Consider the following 17,801-nt stretch of genomic DNA (forward strand, 5'->3'; position numbering starts at 1 on the left):
TCCGACTTTTTTTGTTGCCCATACAAATTCATTTACCGTTAGCAGCACGAAGAAGGGCACTGCGGGACGCAGAAACAGAGCGACAGAACTGTGGCTGCTGTTGATTTGACAAAGTTGAGAAATAAATTGCGGCGTTCTGAAACCTGGTGCCTTTGCTTGCAATTATGAAGGCCGGTGCCTCCGTTGCGGCGAGGTGGCCGAGCGGTTAAGGCGATGGACTGCTAATCCATTGGGCTCTGCCCGCGTGGGTTCGAGTCCCACCCTCGTCGTTTCTTTTCCGACTCTTTTTTTGTTGCCCATACAAATTCATTTACCGTTAGCAGCACGAAGAAGGGCACTGCGGGACGCAGAAACAGAGCGACAGAACTGTGGCTGCTGTTGATTTGACAAAGTTGAGAAATGAATTGCGGCGTTCTGAAACCTGGTGCCTTTGCTTGCAATTATGAAGGCAGGTGCCTCCGTTGCGGCGAGGTGGCCGAGCGGTTAAGGCGATGGACTGCTAATCCATTGGGCTCTGCCCGCGTGGGTTCGAGTCCCACCCTCGTCGTTTCTTTTCCGACTCTTTTTTTGTTGCCCATACAAATTCATTTATCGTTAGCAGCACGAAGAAGGGCACTGCGGGACGCAGAAACAGAGCGACAGAACTGTGGCTGCTGTTGATTTGACAAAGTTGAGAAATGAATTGCGGCGTTCTGAAACCTGGTGCCTTTGCTTGCAATTATGAAGGCCGGTGCCTCCGTTGCGGCGAGGTGGCCGAGATTCCATTTCCGGCCACCGAGCGTGACGGACGTGCTATCATGAGCTCCGAAGGAGCGGTGTCAGCGGCCGCTGCTGGCCGCGGAAACAGGTTTTTTGCTTCGTCGGATGAAGATTACCAGGTCATCTTGCCAACGCTACCAACAGGAAAAATTGTTTTGAATACCATCTTTATGCACGCTGATCCGAAGAACAGGCCTTACCGTGTCGAAGATTTCCGGGATGCGCTGGTTCGTCTAGGTTTGCTCCCCGAAGTGCTGGCTTTGGGGGCGTACCAGATGAATCATGTGTGGGCTGTCACAATGAAGAGCGCCGACGCGACGAAGAAGCTTTTGACTGCCAGAGATGTTAAAGTGAAAAACGGCCCGTGTATCCTCGTGGATCCGAATAACCAAGACCTGCGGATAAAGATTCACTGGGTGCTGTACGGCGTCGCGGACGAGGATGTGCACGAGGCCCTGTCCCCGTACGGAAAGGTGACGAACGTGACGAAGGAAAGGTGGCGGGCTCAAGGCGTGGTGGACAAAGGAACCACAACGCGTACCGTCACCTTGAAACTGAAAGCCGGAGTCAAGACTGACGACATTCCACACCAGCTGAGAATTTCAGGTGAGCCCGCACTTATTGTTGTGCCGGGAAGGCCGCCGCTCTGCTTGCGGTGCAAGTCGACCGGGCACATTCGACGGGATTGCAAAGTTCCGCGCTGTAGCCTATGCCGCCGCTTCGGACATAACGAGGGGCAGTGTGTGAAAACGTACGCAAGTGCGGCGGAGTCTGGCAAAGGTGATGGTTTTGTAGAACATTTAATGGACGAAGTAGAGGCCGAAGAGGCGTCAGGGGCCCAACGGGGTCTCAAAGAAGCGGATGCGGCGGCCAGCACGCCTCTTCCTTCTGAGCACGTGCCTGAATACCGCGAGAACAGCGTTCAGGCCCCACCCACCGTGCAGCATGAGCATGCTCCGGCACCGGACTCTAGCGCACGAGAGAATTCTTTGGGCGATGGTTTGGAGGCCGTTGCCAAGGAAGACACAGCCCCCATGGACGCGAGTGAGGATGTGTGCAGCGGCGGTGCGGCGAAGCGTACTCGTGAGGACGACCACAACTTGACAGGCAGTTCAGAGAACACCGAGAATGAGGAACCGCCCGCAAAGACGGTCCTAACTCGGCGCCCAAGCTTCAAGCCAAAGCCAACCATCCCACCGGAACGGAGACCTGCGGGAACAACGCCCCCGTCATGACGGGGGAAAGTGTTTTCGTTACCAGCGTGGAACTAAGAGGTGCCTGTGGCGTCGGTGACGGGGCCGAGACACCTAAGCAGTTGCCGAGGCGCCAACTACTAGACCATTGGAGCGGTGTTGCGGCACATGGGACGTCTCTATTTGCCGAAGAGCTCAAGGTAAGACCATGCGGCTCGTTTCACTCGTAGCGAAAATGGCAGCAAATACCATCACAGCACTGCGTGTAGCCACTTTGAACGTGCGAGGGCTGTCTGCGAGGCGTAAGCAGTATCAAGTGAGACGTGCTTTTTTAGAAAACAACCTAGATTTAATTGCAGTGCAAGAGACCAAGGTTGAAAGTGAAGAGCAGACGAACCGCATGGTCGAGCCTTTTAGAGAAAGATACGACGTGTGTGTGTGCCATGCTGTTGGGTCTTCGGGAGGCTGTGCGTTATTTGTTCGCAAATCCTTGGCTGTCCAATTTGGAGCATTGACTGTGTGTGAAAATGGTAGATTTATTGTCTGTGATTTTTCTTTGTCAAACGTTGAGTGGCGAAGTATCTGCGTTTATGCGCCAAATAGGGAGGAAGAACGTAGATTGTTCTTTGCAAACGTAGGGCCTTACCTGAAATGTGACAGATACGTTATTTTTCTTGGAGACTTCAACTGCGTATGCAGAGCCGAAGACAGAGTTGGTAGTCAAGCTGTTCGAGACAAGAGTGCGCATTTATTGAGTGAACTGATGCTTGAAAATGACTTGGAGGACATTGGATACGCTTTATCCAGTGGTGATATACCAGAGTTCACGCACTTCCAGCGAACAAGCCATGCGAGACTCGATAGACTGTATGTTTCCACTGATCTTTTGCCAGTGTGCACGCGCTATGAAGTGAAACATGTATCTTTCAGCGATCACAGTATAGTAATCGCCACAATAGGATTAAAGCAAACGAAGTCGCTGTTCAACTGGGAGTTATGGAAATTGAATGCTAAACTGCTGCAAGACGAAGTTTTTCTAAACCAAGTAAAGCAAAGTATTCAGTTTCTACTAGAAGCTCGGCCAGAAAGATCAATCGAGATGTGGGAACAGTTTAAAGAACAAATTAAGATGAAAGCCATTGAAAGAAGTAGCCTCCTAAGGCACAGTCAAAGGAAAAAAGAAAAAGATTTGCAGTGCGACCTAAAGTTTGCCCTGAGTTTGGAAAGTGCACATCCGGGCAGGTATACGGATGAAATCAAAGAACTCAAAAATAAATTAGAAGTTATCGCCCAAGAAAAGTACATGGGAGCCGTTGTGCGGGCACGTGCCGACAGACTGCTTTTAGGAGAGGCACCAACGAAGCGATCCCTATCAGACGAAAAGAGATACGCAGCAAAGAATGAAATCAAACAGATAAGGCACGGGGATTCTGTGACCACCGACCCCGATTTAATCCGGCAAGCTTTTGTAGATTACTATCGTGATTTACTCGGTCGGAAGAGAAGTGTAGACGACGGATTTGAACACGAATTTCTAAGCCTCATGCCGAAGTTAGATCAGGATGTGATGTCTGCGCTAGAAGAGCCAATCACGGTGGAAGAGATAAGGACAGCAATTGGTGAACTCTGCCCTGGCAAAACGCCTGGACCAGACGGCATAGGCGCGGTGTTTTATAAGTCTTTCAAGGATGAACTAGCAGCTGCACTGAACAGAGTACTGAAGCAGGCTTATGACGAAAAGCGACTGCCCCTGTCTTTTCGGAGAACGCACGTTGTGCTTATTCCTAAAACTGACGATCCCGTGAAACAGCTTTCAGTGACATCGTATCGCCCTATCAGCCTGACAAACGTCGATTATAAAATTTTCACGAAGGCTTTGGCGAGAAGACTCCAGAGGGTGATGAAAGAAATAGTTGGGCCCCACCAGACATGCGGAATTAAAGGAAGATCAATTTTTACAAACATACATGTGGCCAGAAGCGTCATGGAGTGTTGTGATGCTTGGGGGGAACGTGTCGCCATGATGCAGATCGATTTGCAAAAGGCCTTTGATCGCGTCGTACACAAAATTCTCTTCAGCATATTAAAACACGTTAATGTAGGTTCAGTGATAATGGAAGGCGTTAAGATGGCATATGCCGAGAGTTTCACGAGCCTTATTGTCAACAAGTGCGTCACAACACCCTTTCAGGTGTTGACATCCGTGAGGCAAGGATGCCCACTGTCTCCTCTGTTGTTTGCGATATACTTAGAACCGTTTTGTTTGAAGGTTATTCATAATGAACAAGTGAGGGGTTTCCGTCTAATGGCGACTGAAGTTAAACTCTTAGCTTACGCTGATGATATAGCAGTGTTTTGCACAGACAGAGACAGCATCAACGAAACAGGGAGCATTGTAAACAAATTTTGTAGAATGTCAGGGAGCACTGTGAATTGGGGTAAATGCTTGGGTTTTTGGCACGGGAGCTGGGAGTCCAAACCTTTATCATTCCAAAACATGCAATGGACTGAATCACTTGGAAACTATTTAGGGGTACCCCTTGAGCATTACAAGGACGCTACTGAATATTGGAACTGCGAAACTGACAAAGCGCGAGAGAGAACACTAAACTGGGGAGGACGTGAGCTGTCAGTGTTTGCTCGGGCCACAGTATGCAATTTGTTTATAGTGGCGAAAATCTGGTATGTGCTTCAAGTTATGTGCATGAAGCGTGTAAATGTTCAGAAACTGCACAGAGTTCTCGCCGTTTTTGTGTGGGGCTCTACATGGGAGCGAACGAGTCGGACCAATTTGTTCCGGTCGGTGAGAGAGGGAGGTGTGGGGCTAGCCCATTTGTTTTTGAGGCAGGTCGTCTCCAGATTTATGTTTCTGCGGGACCAAAGTGATCCTTTCTTAAGAAGCGTCATACAAGTTAGGCTACATGAACTCCTTCCAAATTTCGTTGTGTCGACGAGTGACGTACGAAGCACGTGTGTCCGCGGTTTCCTGTTTGAGGTGGTTGCTGCTTTCCAGATGTTGAAAGCTCGTTTTTCTTTAGAATTTTTGTGTACTGTCTCTAAGAAGCAATTGTACAAAGATATATGTGATTTAATGATGCCCGTGCCTTTGTATCGTACCATATACAGTGCAGGCCCAGGAGGAGACGTCCTAAAAAGAGTTAAAAAGATGCCAATTCGCTCTTCAGCCAAAACATTCTTCTTCCAGCTCCACAGTAATACACTGGCGGTAAAACCCTGGCTTGAAGCAAAGGGAATCTTTGTTCCGTGGTCTACAAACTGTCTATTGTGCAGAAAGCCAGAGACAACAGAACACATCTTCCTCGAGTGTTGGGATGCCGTATTCTTGTGGGACATCCTTCAAAGAACCTTAAAAAAAGACCTCCCGTTGTCACCTCGCGGCATCCGGTTTCTACCTGTCCGAGATCTTGGTAGTATACCCCTAGATATGGTCATGCTGCTGGGCCTGCACAGTCTGTGGAAAGTGCGTATGGCAGTCCGGAATGCAGACATTGATACACGCCCTGCGAGACAGTACTTTATTGAGAGCATTTTATATGTCAGAGATGCACTCAAGGCCCAAAATGACCCCCCAGAATGGATTGTTATCATGGATGAACTTGCAAATTTGAAACACTTTTAATGAACGCTCCACCAAATGTAGGAGGACGTATTTTAACATTTCATGTACAGTGATCTTGTTTTTCGCCAAGCCGGCAATAAAGAAAAAAAAAAAGCGGCGAGGTGGCCGAGCGGTTAAGGCGATGGACTGCTAATCCATTGGGCTCTGCCCGCGTGGGTTCGAGTCCCACCCTCGTCGTTTCTTTTCCGACTCTTTTTTTGTTGCCCATACAAATTCATTTATCGTTAGCAGCACGAAGAAGGGCACTGCGGGACGCAGAAACAGAGCGACAGAACTGTGGCTGCTGTTGATTTGACAAAGTTGAGAAATGAATTGCGGCGTTCTGAAACCTGGTGCCTTTGCTTGCAATTATGAAGGCCGGTGCCTCCGTTGCGGCGAGGTGGCCGAGCGGTTAAGGCGATGGACTGCTAATCCATTGGGCTCTGCCCGCGTGGGTTCGAGTCCCACCCTCGTCGTTTCTTTTCCGACTCTTTTTTTGTTGCCCATACAAATTCATTTACCGTTAGCAGCACGAAGAAGGGCACTGCGGGACGCAGAAACAGAGCGACAGAACTGTGGCTGCTGTTGATTTGACAAAGTTGAGAAATGAATTGCGGCGTTCTGAAACCTGGTGCCTTTGCTTGCAATTATGAAGGCCGGTGCCTCCGTTGCGGCGAGGTGGCCGGATTCTGCTTCCGGCCACGCTCGTGAACGGACGCAGGATGCAGGGCTCCGTAGGAGCGGCTTCAGCGGCCCAGCAGGGCCGCGGTAACAGGATTTTTGATACTGAAGACCCGGAATATCAAGTGTTGCTGCCTCAACTGCCGACAGGCCGTATTGTTTTAAATACGTTGTTTTTGCATGCTGATGTGCGGGCCAGGCCGTATCGCGTGGAGCACTTCCGCGATGCGCTGGCGGGCTTAGGCCTACTGCCCGATGTTATCGCCCTTGGGGCGTATCAGATGAGCCACGTTTGGGCAATCACCTTCAAGAGCGACGAAGGCGTCAAGAGGCTCGCAAGCGTCAAGAACATGAAAGTGAAGGAGCATCGCTGTATTGTGGTCGACCCAGCCAACCAGGCGGTGCAATTGAAGCTGCATTGGATGCTGTACAACATGCCTGACGACGACATACGAACAGCCCTCTCACCTTACGGAAAGGTGATTGACGTTTGCCGGGAGAAATGGCGTGTTCACGGCGTGCAAGAAAAATCATCGTCAACGCGAGTGGTGTCCTTGGTTCTGCGGACGGGTCTCACCATGGAAGACCTGCCCCACCAACTTCGTATCGCCGGTGAGCAGACCTTGGTTGTTGTCCCTGGCAGAGCACCGTTGTGCTTGAAATGCCGAAACACCGGTCATGTTCGACGTGACTGCCGCGTCCCGAAATGTACGCTTTGTCGTCGGTACGGCCATGACGAAGCGCAGTGTGAAAGGACGTACGCGTCGGTAACAGGACCGGCGCCCAAGGAAGACGTGGCGGACCTTTTCATGGACGAGGCTGACGTCGCTGAGGCCTCCCGCACGGAGAGTCGGCCGTCAGACACGGCCGTAATGCCGTCTGAGCATAGCGCTGGCCTACCGAACGCGGCTACAGTGCAACTTACTCAGCAGAAAACTGAAGAGGAAAAGCCAAGCGATGAAAATGTTAAGGAGTTAGCCACCGAACCAGCCGCTACCGAGGTGGATGCAGCAAAACACGCACCTGGAAGCGATTTGATGGACGTCGCAGAATCGGGTGTAAGCAACGCGGCGACAAAAAGGTCACGGGACTCAGCCAACAACCAGCACGAGAACCTTGGCAACGAGAGCAACGATGAACCCCCGCCGAAAGCACCGGTGGGCCGTCGGGCGCCCTTCCGTCCGAAACCGAACATTCCGCCGGACAGACGGCCGGCGGCAACACCGCCTTCGTAGGACGTGGCGCCTACTGGGGCGTCCAGGCCAGCGTCGTCAAAAGATGGACGCCTTTTCAGAAGTAGCCGCTGCGTACACCGCAAAGGTACGCGTGGGAATTGTGCTCCCAATTGCTTACTTGTTGCAAAGCGCTAATGTCAGTAGTTACCCAGAGGTACTGTGCGAACGGTGTGCTCTATAAGATAAATGGCTCTGAGACTAGAGACAGCATTAAGAGTTGCCACCTTGAATGTTCGTGGCCTTGGAGCACGTAGGCGACAGTATCAACTTAGTCGCCTCTGTATGGAGAAGGAACTCGATGTCATCGCGATACAAGAAACTAAGGTCGAGACTCAAGAGCAGACCGATCGCATGGTGATGCCTTTTACCGCGCATTATAATGTGTGTGTATGCCATGCTAATGGCATGCCAGGCGGGTGCGCACTGATGATACGGAAGAGTGCTGGCATTATTGAAGAGAGTATGACTGTTTGCCAAACTGGCCGCATGCTTATTGTAGATTTTTCTTTTTCTGAATCCTTGTGGCGGATCATATGCGTTTATGCTCCTAACAATGTGAATGACCGAATGGTATTTTTTGAGTACATTGAGCAGTACTTAAAGTGTGACCGCTTTGTCATATTTCTCGGTGATTTTAACTGTGTGTGTTTTGCGGAGGATCGATTCAGAGGTGCACATGTTCGTGACAAAAGTGCTCTCCTTTTGAGCTCACTAATTGAGGAGCACAACCTAGAAGATGTGGGCCGAGTCTTCACTGGCGGTATGCTTCCGCAGTACACACACAATCAGAGAGAGAGCCGAGCAAGGTTGGACAGAGTGTATATTTCACTAGACTTGATGCCCCTATGTAACAGTTACAGTGTCACACCACTATCATTCACAGATCATAGCTTGGTGAGCTTCGCACTCGGGAAAAAAACTAAGACGACACGATTTAACTGGGACATGTGGAAATTCAATGAAAAGCTTCTTGATGATGAACTGTTCTCAAGCAGAGTTAAGGGAAAATTAACAGAGATGCTGACAACGAAGCATGAAAACTTTCGGACTGCATGGGAGGAATTTAAGAGCCAAGTTAAGCTCATTGCAATCGAAAGAGGAAGCAGCCGGAAGCACGAAGAACTGCAGAAGCAAAAAGAGCTGCAAAGGGAACTGGAATTTCTTTTAAACGTACAAAACTTTGACCACGATCAATTGGCTGAGAACGTGAAGAAAGTGAGACATGAACTAGAAGTTATCGATACAGAGCGATACAAGGCTGCAGTCATACGTTCTCGTAGTGAAAGGTTATGGATGGGTGAGGTGCCGAACAAGCGCGCAATGAGCGATGAAAAACGGCAGGCGTCAAGAAACGAGATCAAGCAGATACGTTTCCAAAATGAAGTGACGTCAGATCCCGCGGTGATCGAGAATGCTTTTATCGACCATTATCGCGATGTGTTCGGCAATGTCACACGCCTCGAGCCAGGCTTCGACAGCGATTTCATGATCGGAATGCCAAGACTGGATGACGATGTTAAGGACAGCCTAGAAATGCCAATAAGTGTGAGCGAGATCAAAACAGCGATAGAGAAGCTGCCGTCGGGCAAATCGCCAGGGCCGGACGGCCTAGGCGCAGCTTTTTACAAAGCTTTCAGTCAAGAATTGGCGTGCATTTTGCATAAACTTCTGTCAGAAGCGTATGAATTTAAAAAAGTCCCTCCTTCATTCCGGACATCACACAAAGTGCTGATTCCAAAAACCGATGATCCAGAAAAGCTCCTTCTTGTAGGCTCATAAGACCGATATCTCTCACCAATACAGACTACAAAATTTTTATGAAAGTACTAGCTGGACGATTACAAGTGGTAATTAAAGAGCTAGTAGGGCCACATCAGACGTGCGGCATTAGAGAGCGCACAATTTCAACGAACACCCACATCGCAAGAAGTGTACTAGAATGTTGTGATGCCCTTGAGGGCCGAGTGGCCATGTTACAGCTTGACCTTGCGAAGGCCTTTGACCGGGTCTCGCATCAGGTGCTTTTCAGTATACTACAGCACTGTAATGTTGGGAGCATAATTTTAGAAGGTGTCAAAATGGCTTATGAAGAATGTTCAATGCAGATTATCATCAACAAGTGTCTTAGTTCAAGGGTGCTAGTCCGCTCCTCTGTGAGGCAAGGGTGTCCCTTGTCTCCTCTCCTTTTTGCCATATACCTCGAACCTTTCTGTAGGGCAGTCATCATTGATGCAAACATACGTGGTTTTAGACTGCACGCCGCTGAAGTTAAAATGCTGGCTTATGCAGATGACGTTGCAGTCTTCTGCGAGGACAGAGAAAGCGTACTAGAGGCTGTGCGCATTGCCAGAAATTTCTGTTGCTATACCGGTGCCCAGATTAACTTTGAAAAAAGTGTGGGAATATGGCATGGGAGCTGGAATACGACACCCGCCAATTTCGCGGGTATACAGTGGACTTCAGTGCCTGCACGGTATCTCGGGGTGCCCCTTCAGCACTATAGGGACTCGACGCAGTTCTGGAGTGAACAAACAGAAGAGTTGAAGGAAAAAACAACAGGATGGCAGGGTCGCGGATTATCGGTGTTCGCGCGTGCGGCAGCGTGCAATGTTTTTTTGATTGCCAAAGTGTGGTATATGATGCAAGTGTTGTTCATGCCTCGTATAAATGTGCAAAAGATGCACCGAGTGTTTGCCGTCTTTATCTGGAACTCCACTTGGGAGCGGACCAGCCGTACAAACCTTTTTTCGCAAAGTTCGCGATGGTGGACTAGGGCTTTCACACTTGTTTATACGACAGATCGTATCGCGATTCTTCTTCCTGCGAGATGAAAGTAACGATTTTCTCCGTACAGTCATCCAGGCGAGATTGGCAAAAACACTGCCTGAGTTTGTTGTTTCCACATCCAATGTTGCCAGTACAAGAGTGACCGGCTACTATCGAGAAGTAGTTGCTTCCTTTCGAATACTTTGTGCACGTTTTTCTTTGGAGCATTTGTCCTCAGTGTCAAAGAAACAACTGTACGCGGACTTAGTTGACAGCATGCTGCCCACCCCATTGTATAGGACTGTGTACTCTGGAGGCTCAGGTAAAGATGTACTGAAGCGAGTCAGAAGGATGCCTTTAAGACCGGCGGCCAAAACGTTTTTCTTCCAGTTGCACACAAACACACTCCCCGTTAAAGTATGGCTGGAACAGAAAGGAATATTCGTGCCTTGGACAACCGATTGCTTACTGTGTAAAAAGCCGGAAACAATTGAACATGCCTTCATTGAATGCTGGGACGCAGTCCTCCACTGGGATATTTTGTAGCGCACTCTAAAGAAAGATCTCCCCATAACACCCTATGGAATACGATTTCTGCCAGTTGAAAGCGATCAAGGCATACCTTTTGATATGTTCATGGTCCTGGGCCTCCACAGCTTGTGGAGGACGAGAATGGCTTTTCGGCACGCAGATGCCAATGTGCGATCTACGCGCGATAACCTAATCGAAAGTGTTTCATATATTAGAGAAGTGTATCGTGCACAAAATGAACCCCCTGAGTGGGTTACCATCCTTGATGACTTGGTGTGTCTGAAGAAATTTTGAAATACCCGCATCGCATGCTAACGTGCTTATTCAGTATATATGTATGTATTCATTTGTGTGACCTGTCACTGTATTAGCAGGCAATAAAGAAAAAAAAAGCGGCGAGGTGGCCGAGCGGTTAAGGCGATGGACTGCTAATCCATTGGGCTCTGCCCGCGTGGGTTCGAGTCCCACCCTCGTCGTTTCTTTTTCGACTCTTTTTTTTGTTGCCCATACAAATTCATTTACCGTTAGCAGCACGAAGAAGGGCACTGCGGGACGCAGAAACAGAGCGACAGAACTGTGGCTGCTGTTGATTTGACAAAGTTGAGAAATGAATTGCGGCGTTCTGAAACCTGGTGCCTTTGCTTGCAATTATGAAGGCCGGTGCCTCCGTTGCGGCGAGGTGGCCACATTCTACTTGCGGCCACCGAGCGTGACGGACGCTTGTAGAATGGGCTCCACTGGAGCAGCGATTGCGGCCCGTGCCGGCCGCGGAAACAGGATTGCTGAAACTGCTGATAACGAGAATCAGGTTCTTTTGCCAACTTTGCCTACCGGACGGCTGGTGTTCAACACTGTTTTTCTTCATGGCGATGTGCGACGGCGGCCTTTCAAAGTCGAAGACTGCCGTGATGCCCTGGTCAAGAACGGAACTCTCCCTGACGTGATAGCGGTGGGGGCGTACCAGGTTAACCACGTATGGGCGGTGACCCTCAGCACTCCCGAGGCAACCAAGCGGCTGCTCGCCGTGAAGGAAATGCAAGTGAAAGGGGGCCGGTGCATGATCATCGACCCTGAGGACCAGCACGTCAAACTACGGCTGCATTGGATGCTGCCCGGCGTCAATGACGAGGACATCAGAACGGCATTTGCAGCGTTCGGAAAGATCACCGCAGTGACCCGCGAAAGGTGGCGCGTTCAAGGAATGACTGAAAAGGCCTCTACTACAAGGACTGTTTTATTGAAGATGAAGCCAGGCGTAACAGTCGAAGACATTCCTCATCAGCTGAGGGTGGCGGGAGAGCTTGCGCTTGTGGTTGTGCCTGGTAGGCCAATGCAATGTCTGCGCTGTCGCGGCACTGGACACGTACGGCGGGAATGCAAAATTCCTCGCTGTCAGAAATGTAAGCGATTCGGTCATCGTGAGGCTGATTGCATTCGCACCTACGCATCGGCCACGGGAGCTGCGTTGGAGGACGAAAAGGCTGAGCTGCAAATGGATGCCGCTGAAGCTGAGGAGGCGGCTAAGGGGGCAGGGGGAGCGGAGAAGGTAGCAGCAGCCACCGTCTCCTCACCTGCTTCCGCGGAGGACACCGAGACGCCCAGCGACCAAGGGAAGGAGCCTGAACTTCCAGGCGCCGCGGAGACCGAAACGGCAGGGGACGGCGGATCTGCAGGTGCTTCAAAAACCGAGGTGCTCGAACCTATGTGCAGCGACGAGGGCAGGGATGACGGCGACAGCCGCATGGCGACCGTTAGTGCTCCCGTCAAGCGCCCTCACAATCTGACTCTCAACGAAGGGACCAACGATACTACCACCACTGCAGAGGAGCCTCCAACGAAAGCTGCGCAGGCCCGGAGGCCTGCATTCAAGCCGCGCCCCAACGTTTCATCTGAAAGACCAGTCGCCGCAAGTTCACCTTTGCGGCAAGGCCACGGCGACCGACCTGAGGACCCTGGCGTCACACAAAGCGTCTAGCGATACGCTGGACGTGAGAGGTAAGCGCCATGCTCTCGGTCTCTACACCTTTTTGTCGAAATGGCTCCGCTATGTTGTCTGAAAATAGCCACACTTAATGCAAGGGGGTTGGCGGGGAAAAGAAAACAGAGTCAAGTATATCGACTTATAACAGACTGTGACATTGACCTTTTGGCGGTACAAGAAACTAAAGTAGACGGGGAGGAAGAGATCGGGAGCATGGTGCAGCGTTTCACGTGTAGGTATTACGCAGTAGTGGCTCATGCAGTTGGAACGTCGGCTGGGTGTGTGCTCTTCGTCAAAAAGCTGCCGGGCCTGGTTGTTCAGGCTTATGCAACATGTTCTCATGGACGATTTATTGTGCTTGATTATGCTTACATGAATGTGGAGTGGAGAATAATCTGCCTTTACGCACCTAACAAAGTTGACGAGAGGGCAGCCTTTTTTGGAAAAGTTGAGGAGTACTTCACTGTCGAAAGGCAAATGATCGTCATGGGTGATTTCAACTGTGTCTTGGCTGCGCGTGACAAAACAATTGATAGAATATTCAGAGACATAAGTACCGAAAGACTGTCCGAGTTAGTGGAAAAATGGAATATTGAAGATGTGGCTGACTGTTTAGAGGGTGAGCGGGATGTGCAATTCACGCACTTTCAGCGTACGAGTCACGCACGTCTAGACCGTATTTATATGGCGGTAGACCTGCTGCCAAAATGCAACAGTTACAAGGTTTCACCTGTGTCCTTCTCGGACTACTGTTTGGTACAGTGTAGGATAGGAACAGCAAAACAGGACAATGCTTTTAATGGGGACTTGTGGAAATTTAGTGATAAGCAGTCAAAGTGTGAACGTTTTTGTGACAATATAAAAGAAGAAATTGGCAAAGTAGAGCCAAATTCAAGACAAAAGTTATGGGAGCAGTGGGAACTATGTAAGCAGCAAATTAAAATATACGCAATTGAAAAGGCTAGCTGCTTGAAAAAAGAGGAAAAAATAAAGGAAAAGGATTTAAGAGAACTGCTGCAGAAACTAATTGAGCAGGAGAGTAAAGCTCCTGGTAAGTGGATTGAGGACGTAAAGAAAATTAAACAAAAGCTTGAAGTTATGGAACAAGAGCGTTATCGCGGTGCGCTGGTGCGTGCGAGAGCCGAAGAGGCGGTTTTCGGTGAAACACCAACAAAACGAGCATTCGGCATGGAAAAAGCACGGGCTGAGCGCAATAGTATTGATAAAATTGAATGGGGAGGTGTCGTAGCAGATGACGAAACGCATATAAAGCAAGCTTTTGCTGAATTCTATCAGGCGCTTTTCGCAAAACACGACGTAGACATCGACACATTCAAGGGAAGGTTTCTAGGAGCGATGCCAAGATTAGATGACGAACAGAAACAGAGATTAGAGGCACCAATTACTGAATCCGAAGTGCAAACAGCAATAGGAAATTTAAACTCGGGTAAGTCGCCTGGACCAGACGGTTTAAGTGCGGCTTTCTATAAAGCCTTTAAGCAAGACATTTCTCCTTTGTTAACGGTACTCTTTAATGACGCATATGAATTAAAAGCACTACCTCCTTCCTTTGGCGTATCTTACACTGTCCTAATTCCGAAAACGGAAGATAGTGAAAAGTTAAAGCATGTTACAGCCTACAGGCCGATTTCACTTACGAACGTGGACTACAAGATATTCATGAAGGTGCTAGCAAGGCGGTTACAAAGCGTAATGAATGTGATAGTTGGTTCTCATCAGACGTGCGGCATCAAAGGTCGTTCTATTGTGTCTAATATTCATAAAGCAAGATGTGTTCTTGAGTGTTGTCATATTACGAACAGTCCTGTTGCTATCCTTCAGTTAGACCTGGAAAAAGCGTTTGACTGCATGGCACATGAACTTTTGTTTTTAATTTTGGATCACGTGAATGTCGGGTCAGTCATCAGGAAGGGAGTGGCCATGGCGTACCGAAACTGCAGAACGAGACTAATAGTAAATAAGAGTTTGGGGGCCCCCATAAGCGTGAAGCGTTCGGTGCGCCAGGGCTGCCCCCTAAGCCCTCTTTTGTTTGGGGTATACATAGAATCCCTGTGTTTGAGCATAATACAGAATGACGGTATTCAAGGTTTTAAGTTACAAGCGACAGAAATTAAGTTGCTGGCTTATGCGGATGACGTAGCTGTTTTCGCTACTGATTATGAGAGCATAAGGAAGACCATTGATTGTGTTCGGCAATTTAGTCAATCGACAGGAAGTCGAGTCAACTGGGCCAAATGTATTGGCTTCTGGCATGGTGAGTGGCCAACCACTCCTGTTAACTTTGCGAATGTGTCCTGGGTAACGACCTCAGTGAAGTATTTAGGTGTCCCACCGAAATGTTATCGAGATAGCGAACCGCATTGGAAAAGGCAGCTGGAAGACACCCGTGCAAAAACTGACAAGTGGAAAGGGGCTAGGCTATCTACATTTGCCAGAGCTACAGTGTGCAACTTATTCTTCATCAGCAAGTTGTGGTACGTGATGCAGGTACTGCCAACGTTTTTAGATCCCTTTCAGTTTGAAAGCTGCGGTGCGCGGATTGTCGCCTTTCCGTTTCCTTCCGTGCGGTGGCGCTCGCCACGCTGTTTGCCCGACCAGCGTGGCCCTTCGCGTCTACGCCATGGTCGCCGCCGACTGATTTGGAGCAGCCAGCAGATATCAGCATGGAAGATATCAGCTGTCCTGTGCCAGTTGTTTACAGTGACACTTATCTTCCAGTATACAAAAGCTTCAGGCAAGGGTGCTTAAAGCATCCCACCAAAAAGATGCTAGAGTTTACCAACATTGTAAACAAAGCAATCCCGATTTCTTTGAAAGAAGGTCCCGTTTTTGAAAGGGACGTTTTTTGGGAGCTGCTAGACGAGCTTGAATTGCAAAACCTTGTTCGGCTTGGATGTGCAGAGCATATGGCCACTTTTACATGCCAAGTGCTGCATTTTGTCATAGTGACACGCATCCACTTCTAGGCGAGAGACGTGAACCGTCGGCTAGAGAACAGAGGAATATTGTCATTGCAAATAAAAAAGCTCGCCTTCAAGTAGCTATTCCCTCCGTGCTTCCGACTTAGTGTGTCTGCATTTAATGCTTGTCTGTGTTCAATGAAATTAACATTCTAGAAATGAAAGTGCAGTACGCTGCTCCTGTCTGTGCTATCATTGCAAATAAAAAGCTCTTCTATAGTTATTCCCTCCCTGCATCCAGCTAAGTGTGTCTGCATTTATACTTGTGTTCTCTGAAATTGGAATTCTAAAGAACGTGCAAAATGCTGCTCGCATGTGCGGTGCTTCGTTGATAATATAGCGCGGAATTTCGTGACTGATCTAGAAGCGGAACATCGCTAGTTTTATCCTTTCATTAATGTTTCGTGCATTCTCCCGAAGAAATATTGATAGCTCTACTCCAACATACGCATATAATCAGCGCTAAACGTCGCAAACGTGATGCGATAAAGCGCAATGCAAACGATTGGTTTTTTGCGAACTGGCTGGTTGGTTGGGTTATGGGGTTTAACGTCCCAAAGCGACTGAGGCTATGAGAGACGCCGTAGTGGAGGGCTCCGGAAATTTGGACCACCTGGGGTTCTTTAACGTGCACTGACATCGCACAGTACACAGGCCTCTAGAATTTCTCCTCCAAAGAAATTCTAGCCGCCGCGGCCGGGATCGAACCCGCGTCTTTCGGGACAGCAGCCGAGCACCGTAACCGCTGAGCCACCGCGGCGGCTCGAACTGGCATCAGCCTGCTCTTTATCTCACCCTTACTAGCCAGGTGAAACATTTCTTTAACCATGAGGCTGAAGTTTCAACGTGACAGCTCCAAAACTACAGCAAATTTGAGTTCGACGTGTTCGCTCCCAATGTTATCGCGGATGAGAACAGGCTGTCGCAGCAACTGCCAAGCGCGAGCGCTCCGCCGCCTCCGGGCCGACAGCGACAGCAGCGCCGCGTGGTGAGTGGAAGCGGACGGGGGCCGCTTTCTCGGGCGCGGCACGGGGGAGCTTGCAAACTGAAAGAGATCTAAAAACGTTGGGTACTGCACTGTTCGCGAGTTAACGTGCAGAAACTGCACCGCATCTTTGCAGTGTTTGTCTGGGCCTCGAGCTGGGAACGATGCAGCCGGACAAATTTGTTCAGAAGTGTAAAAGACGGAGGACTAGGGCTCGGCCATCTGTTTTTGCGCCAAATTGTCAGCAGATTTTTATTCTTTCGCGACGCGAGTAACCCGTTCTTGCGCACAATCTGTCTAGTAAGGCTGGGCCATGCATTACCGGAATGGATTGTTGGAACAGATAACATTCAAGGTCGTATTTTGGATACACCAGAGAAGTGGTTATGAGTGTTAGATTTCTAGCTGCTCGTTTTTCGCAGCAGTACCTCTCGACTGTAAAAAAGAAAACACTCTATCGGGATTTACGAGATGTTGTTCTGCCTGAACCATTGTACAGGGCCACATACCGTGGAGGCCAGGGCGGTAATGTGTTGAAGAGGGTGAAGAAAATGCAGGTACCAGCAGCAGCCAAAAGCTTCTTTTTCAGATTACACACAAACACTGGCCGTCAAAGCATTTATGGAGAAAAAGGGAATGTTTCTTCCTTGGGGTTCAGATTGTCTGATATGTAAGAAGCCAGAGACAATCAATCATGTATTCTTGCACTGCTGGGAAGGCGTCTACTTCTGGGACGTCTTGCAAAGAACGCTGAAGAAAGACTTGCCTCTAGATACGTATGGAATACGGTATCTCCCTCTACAGAACGAAGAGGGAGTGCCTTATGATGCAATACTGCTGCTGGGCCTCCACGCTATTTGGCGCTCACGAATGGCTGGATACCACTGTGAACCGGATGCGAGGCCTGCACGAATTTACTTCCGCGAGAGTGTGCACTGGTTTGTTGAAATACAGAAAACGGGTGCTCACGTTCCTGAGTGGCTCTCGAGGGTAGAGCCCTTGGTGTCCTTAAAGGACTTTTAGCATGGCGATGCCTGCAGCATACGGTTGAGTGTGAGTACCACCTGAAA

The 17,801-nt window shown here is 49.3% G+C and overlaps 4 protein-coding genes, 5 non-coding genes and 1 pseudogene across 9 annotated transcripts; all 10 read left to right on the forward strand.

Moving 5' to 3' along the window:
• Positions 1–187: 187 nt before the first annotated feature.
• On the forward strand, positions 188–269 carry TRNAS-GCU (transfer RNA serine (anticodon GCU)). The gene has a single exon. It is a non-coding gene; the product is annotated as a tRNA-Ser (tRNA).
• Positions 270–465: 196 nt separating this feature from the next.
• TRNAS-GCU (transfer RNA serine (anticodon GCU)) lies at positions 466–547 on the forward strand. Its single transcript has one exon. It is a non-coding gene; the product is annotated as a tRNA-Ser (tRNA).
• A 250-nt stretch (positions 548–797) lies between these two features.
• On the forward strand, positions 798–1,994 carry LOC149357786 (uncharacterized). The gene has a single exon (XM_089576664.1). The coding sequence runs from the start codon at positions 798–800 to the stop codon at positions 1,992–1,994; it is 1,197 nt and encodes a 398-aa protein (XP_089432790.1).
• A 2,094-nt stretch (positions 1,995–4,088) lies between these two features.
• On the forward strand, positions 4,089–5,592 carry LOC149357787 (uncharacterized). The gene has a single exon (XM_089584936.1). It carries the CDS (start codon positions 4,258–4,260, stop codon positions 5,590–5,592), a length of 1,335 nt encoding a protein of 444 aa, XP_089441062.1. The 5' UTR covers positions 4,089–4,257.
• Positions 5,593–5,687: 95 nt separating this feature from the next.
• TRNAS-GCU (transfer RNA serine (anticodon GCU)) lies at positions 5,688–5,769 on the forward strand. Its single transcript has one exon. It is a non-coding gene; the product is annotated as a tRNA-Ser (tRNA).
• Positions 5,770–5,965: 196 nt separating this feature from the next.
• On the forward strand, positions 5,966–6,047 carry TRNAS-GCU (transfer RNA serine (anticodon GCU)). Its single transcript has one exon. It is a non-coding gene; the product is annotated as a tRNA-Ser (tRNA).
• A 246-nt stretch (positions 6,048–6,293) lies between these two features.
• On the forward strand, positions 6,294–7,487 carry LOC149357790 (uncharacterized). Its single transcript, XM_089576665.1, has one exon. It carries the CDS (start codon positions 6,294–6,296, stop codon positions 7,485–7,487), a length of 1,194 nt encoding a protein of 397 aa, XP_089432791.1.
• A 2,063-nt stretch (positions 7,488–9,550) lies between these two features.
• LOC149357791 (uncharacterized) lies at positions 9,551–11,125 on the forward strand (annotated as a pseudogene).
• Positions 11,126–11,178: 53 nt separating this feature from the next.
• Positions 11,179–11,260, forward strand: TRNAS-GCU (transfer RNA serine (anticodon GCU)). The gene has a single exon. It is a non-coding gene; the product is annotated as a tRNA-Ser (tRNA).
• A 459-nt stretch (positions 11,261–11,719) lies between these two features.
• On the forward strand, positions 11,720–12,861 carry LOC149357793 (uncharacterized). Its single transcript, XM_089584935.1, has one exon. It carries the CDS (start codon positions 11,818–11,820, stop codon positions 12,757–12,759), a length of 942 nt encoding a protein of 313 aa, XP_089441061.1. The 5' UTR covers positions 11,720–11,817; the 3' UTR covers positions 12,760–12,861.
• The last annotated feature ends 4,940 nt before the right edge of the window (positions 12,862–17,801 follow it).

Source organism: Amblyomma mixtum, chromosome 3 (assembly GCF_055824585.1).
Source record: "Amblyomma mixtum isolate Tamu chromosome 3, ASM5582458v1, whole genome shotgun sequence".
In the NCBI taxonomy this organism is placed as follows: Eukaryota; Metazoa; Arthropoda; class Arachnida; order Ixodida; family Ixodidae; genus Amblyomma; species Amblyomma mixtum.

Bases quoted from the DNA above. Each gene is read 5' to 3' on its own strand.
- LOC149357786 (XM_089576664.1), top strand. From the start codon at position 798: ATGAGCTCCGAAGGAGCGGTGTCAGCGGCCGCTGCTGGCCGCGGAAAC.
- LOC149357787 (XM_089584936.1), top strand. From the start codon at position 4,258: ATGGCGACTGAAGTTAAACTCTTAGCTTACGCTGATGATATAGCAGTG.
- LOC149357790 (XM_089576665.1), top strand. From the start codon at position 6,294: ATGCAGGGCTCCGTAGGAGCGGCTTCAGCGGCCCAGCAGGGCCGCGGT.
- LOC149357793 (XM_089584935.1), top strand. From the start codon at position 11,818: ATGCAAGTGAAAGGGGGCCGGTGCATGATCATCGACCCTGAGGACCAG.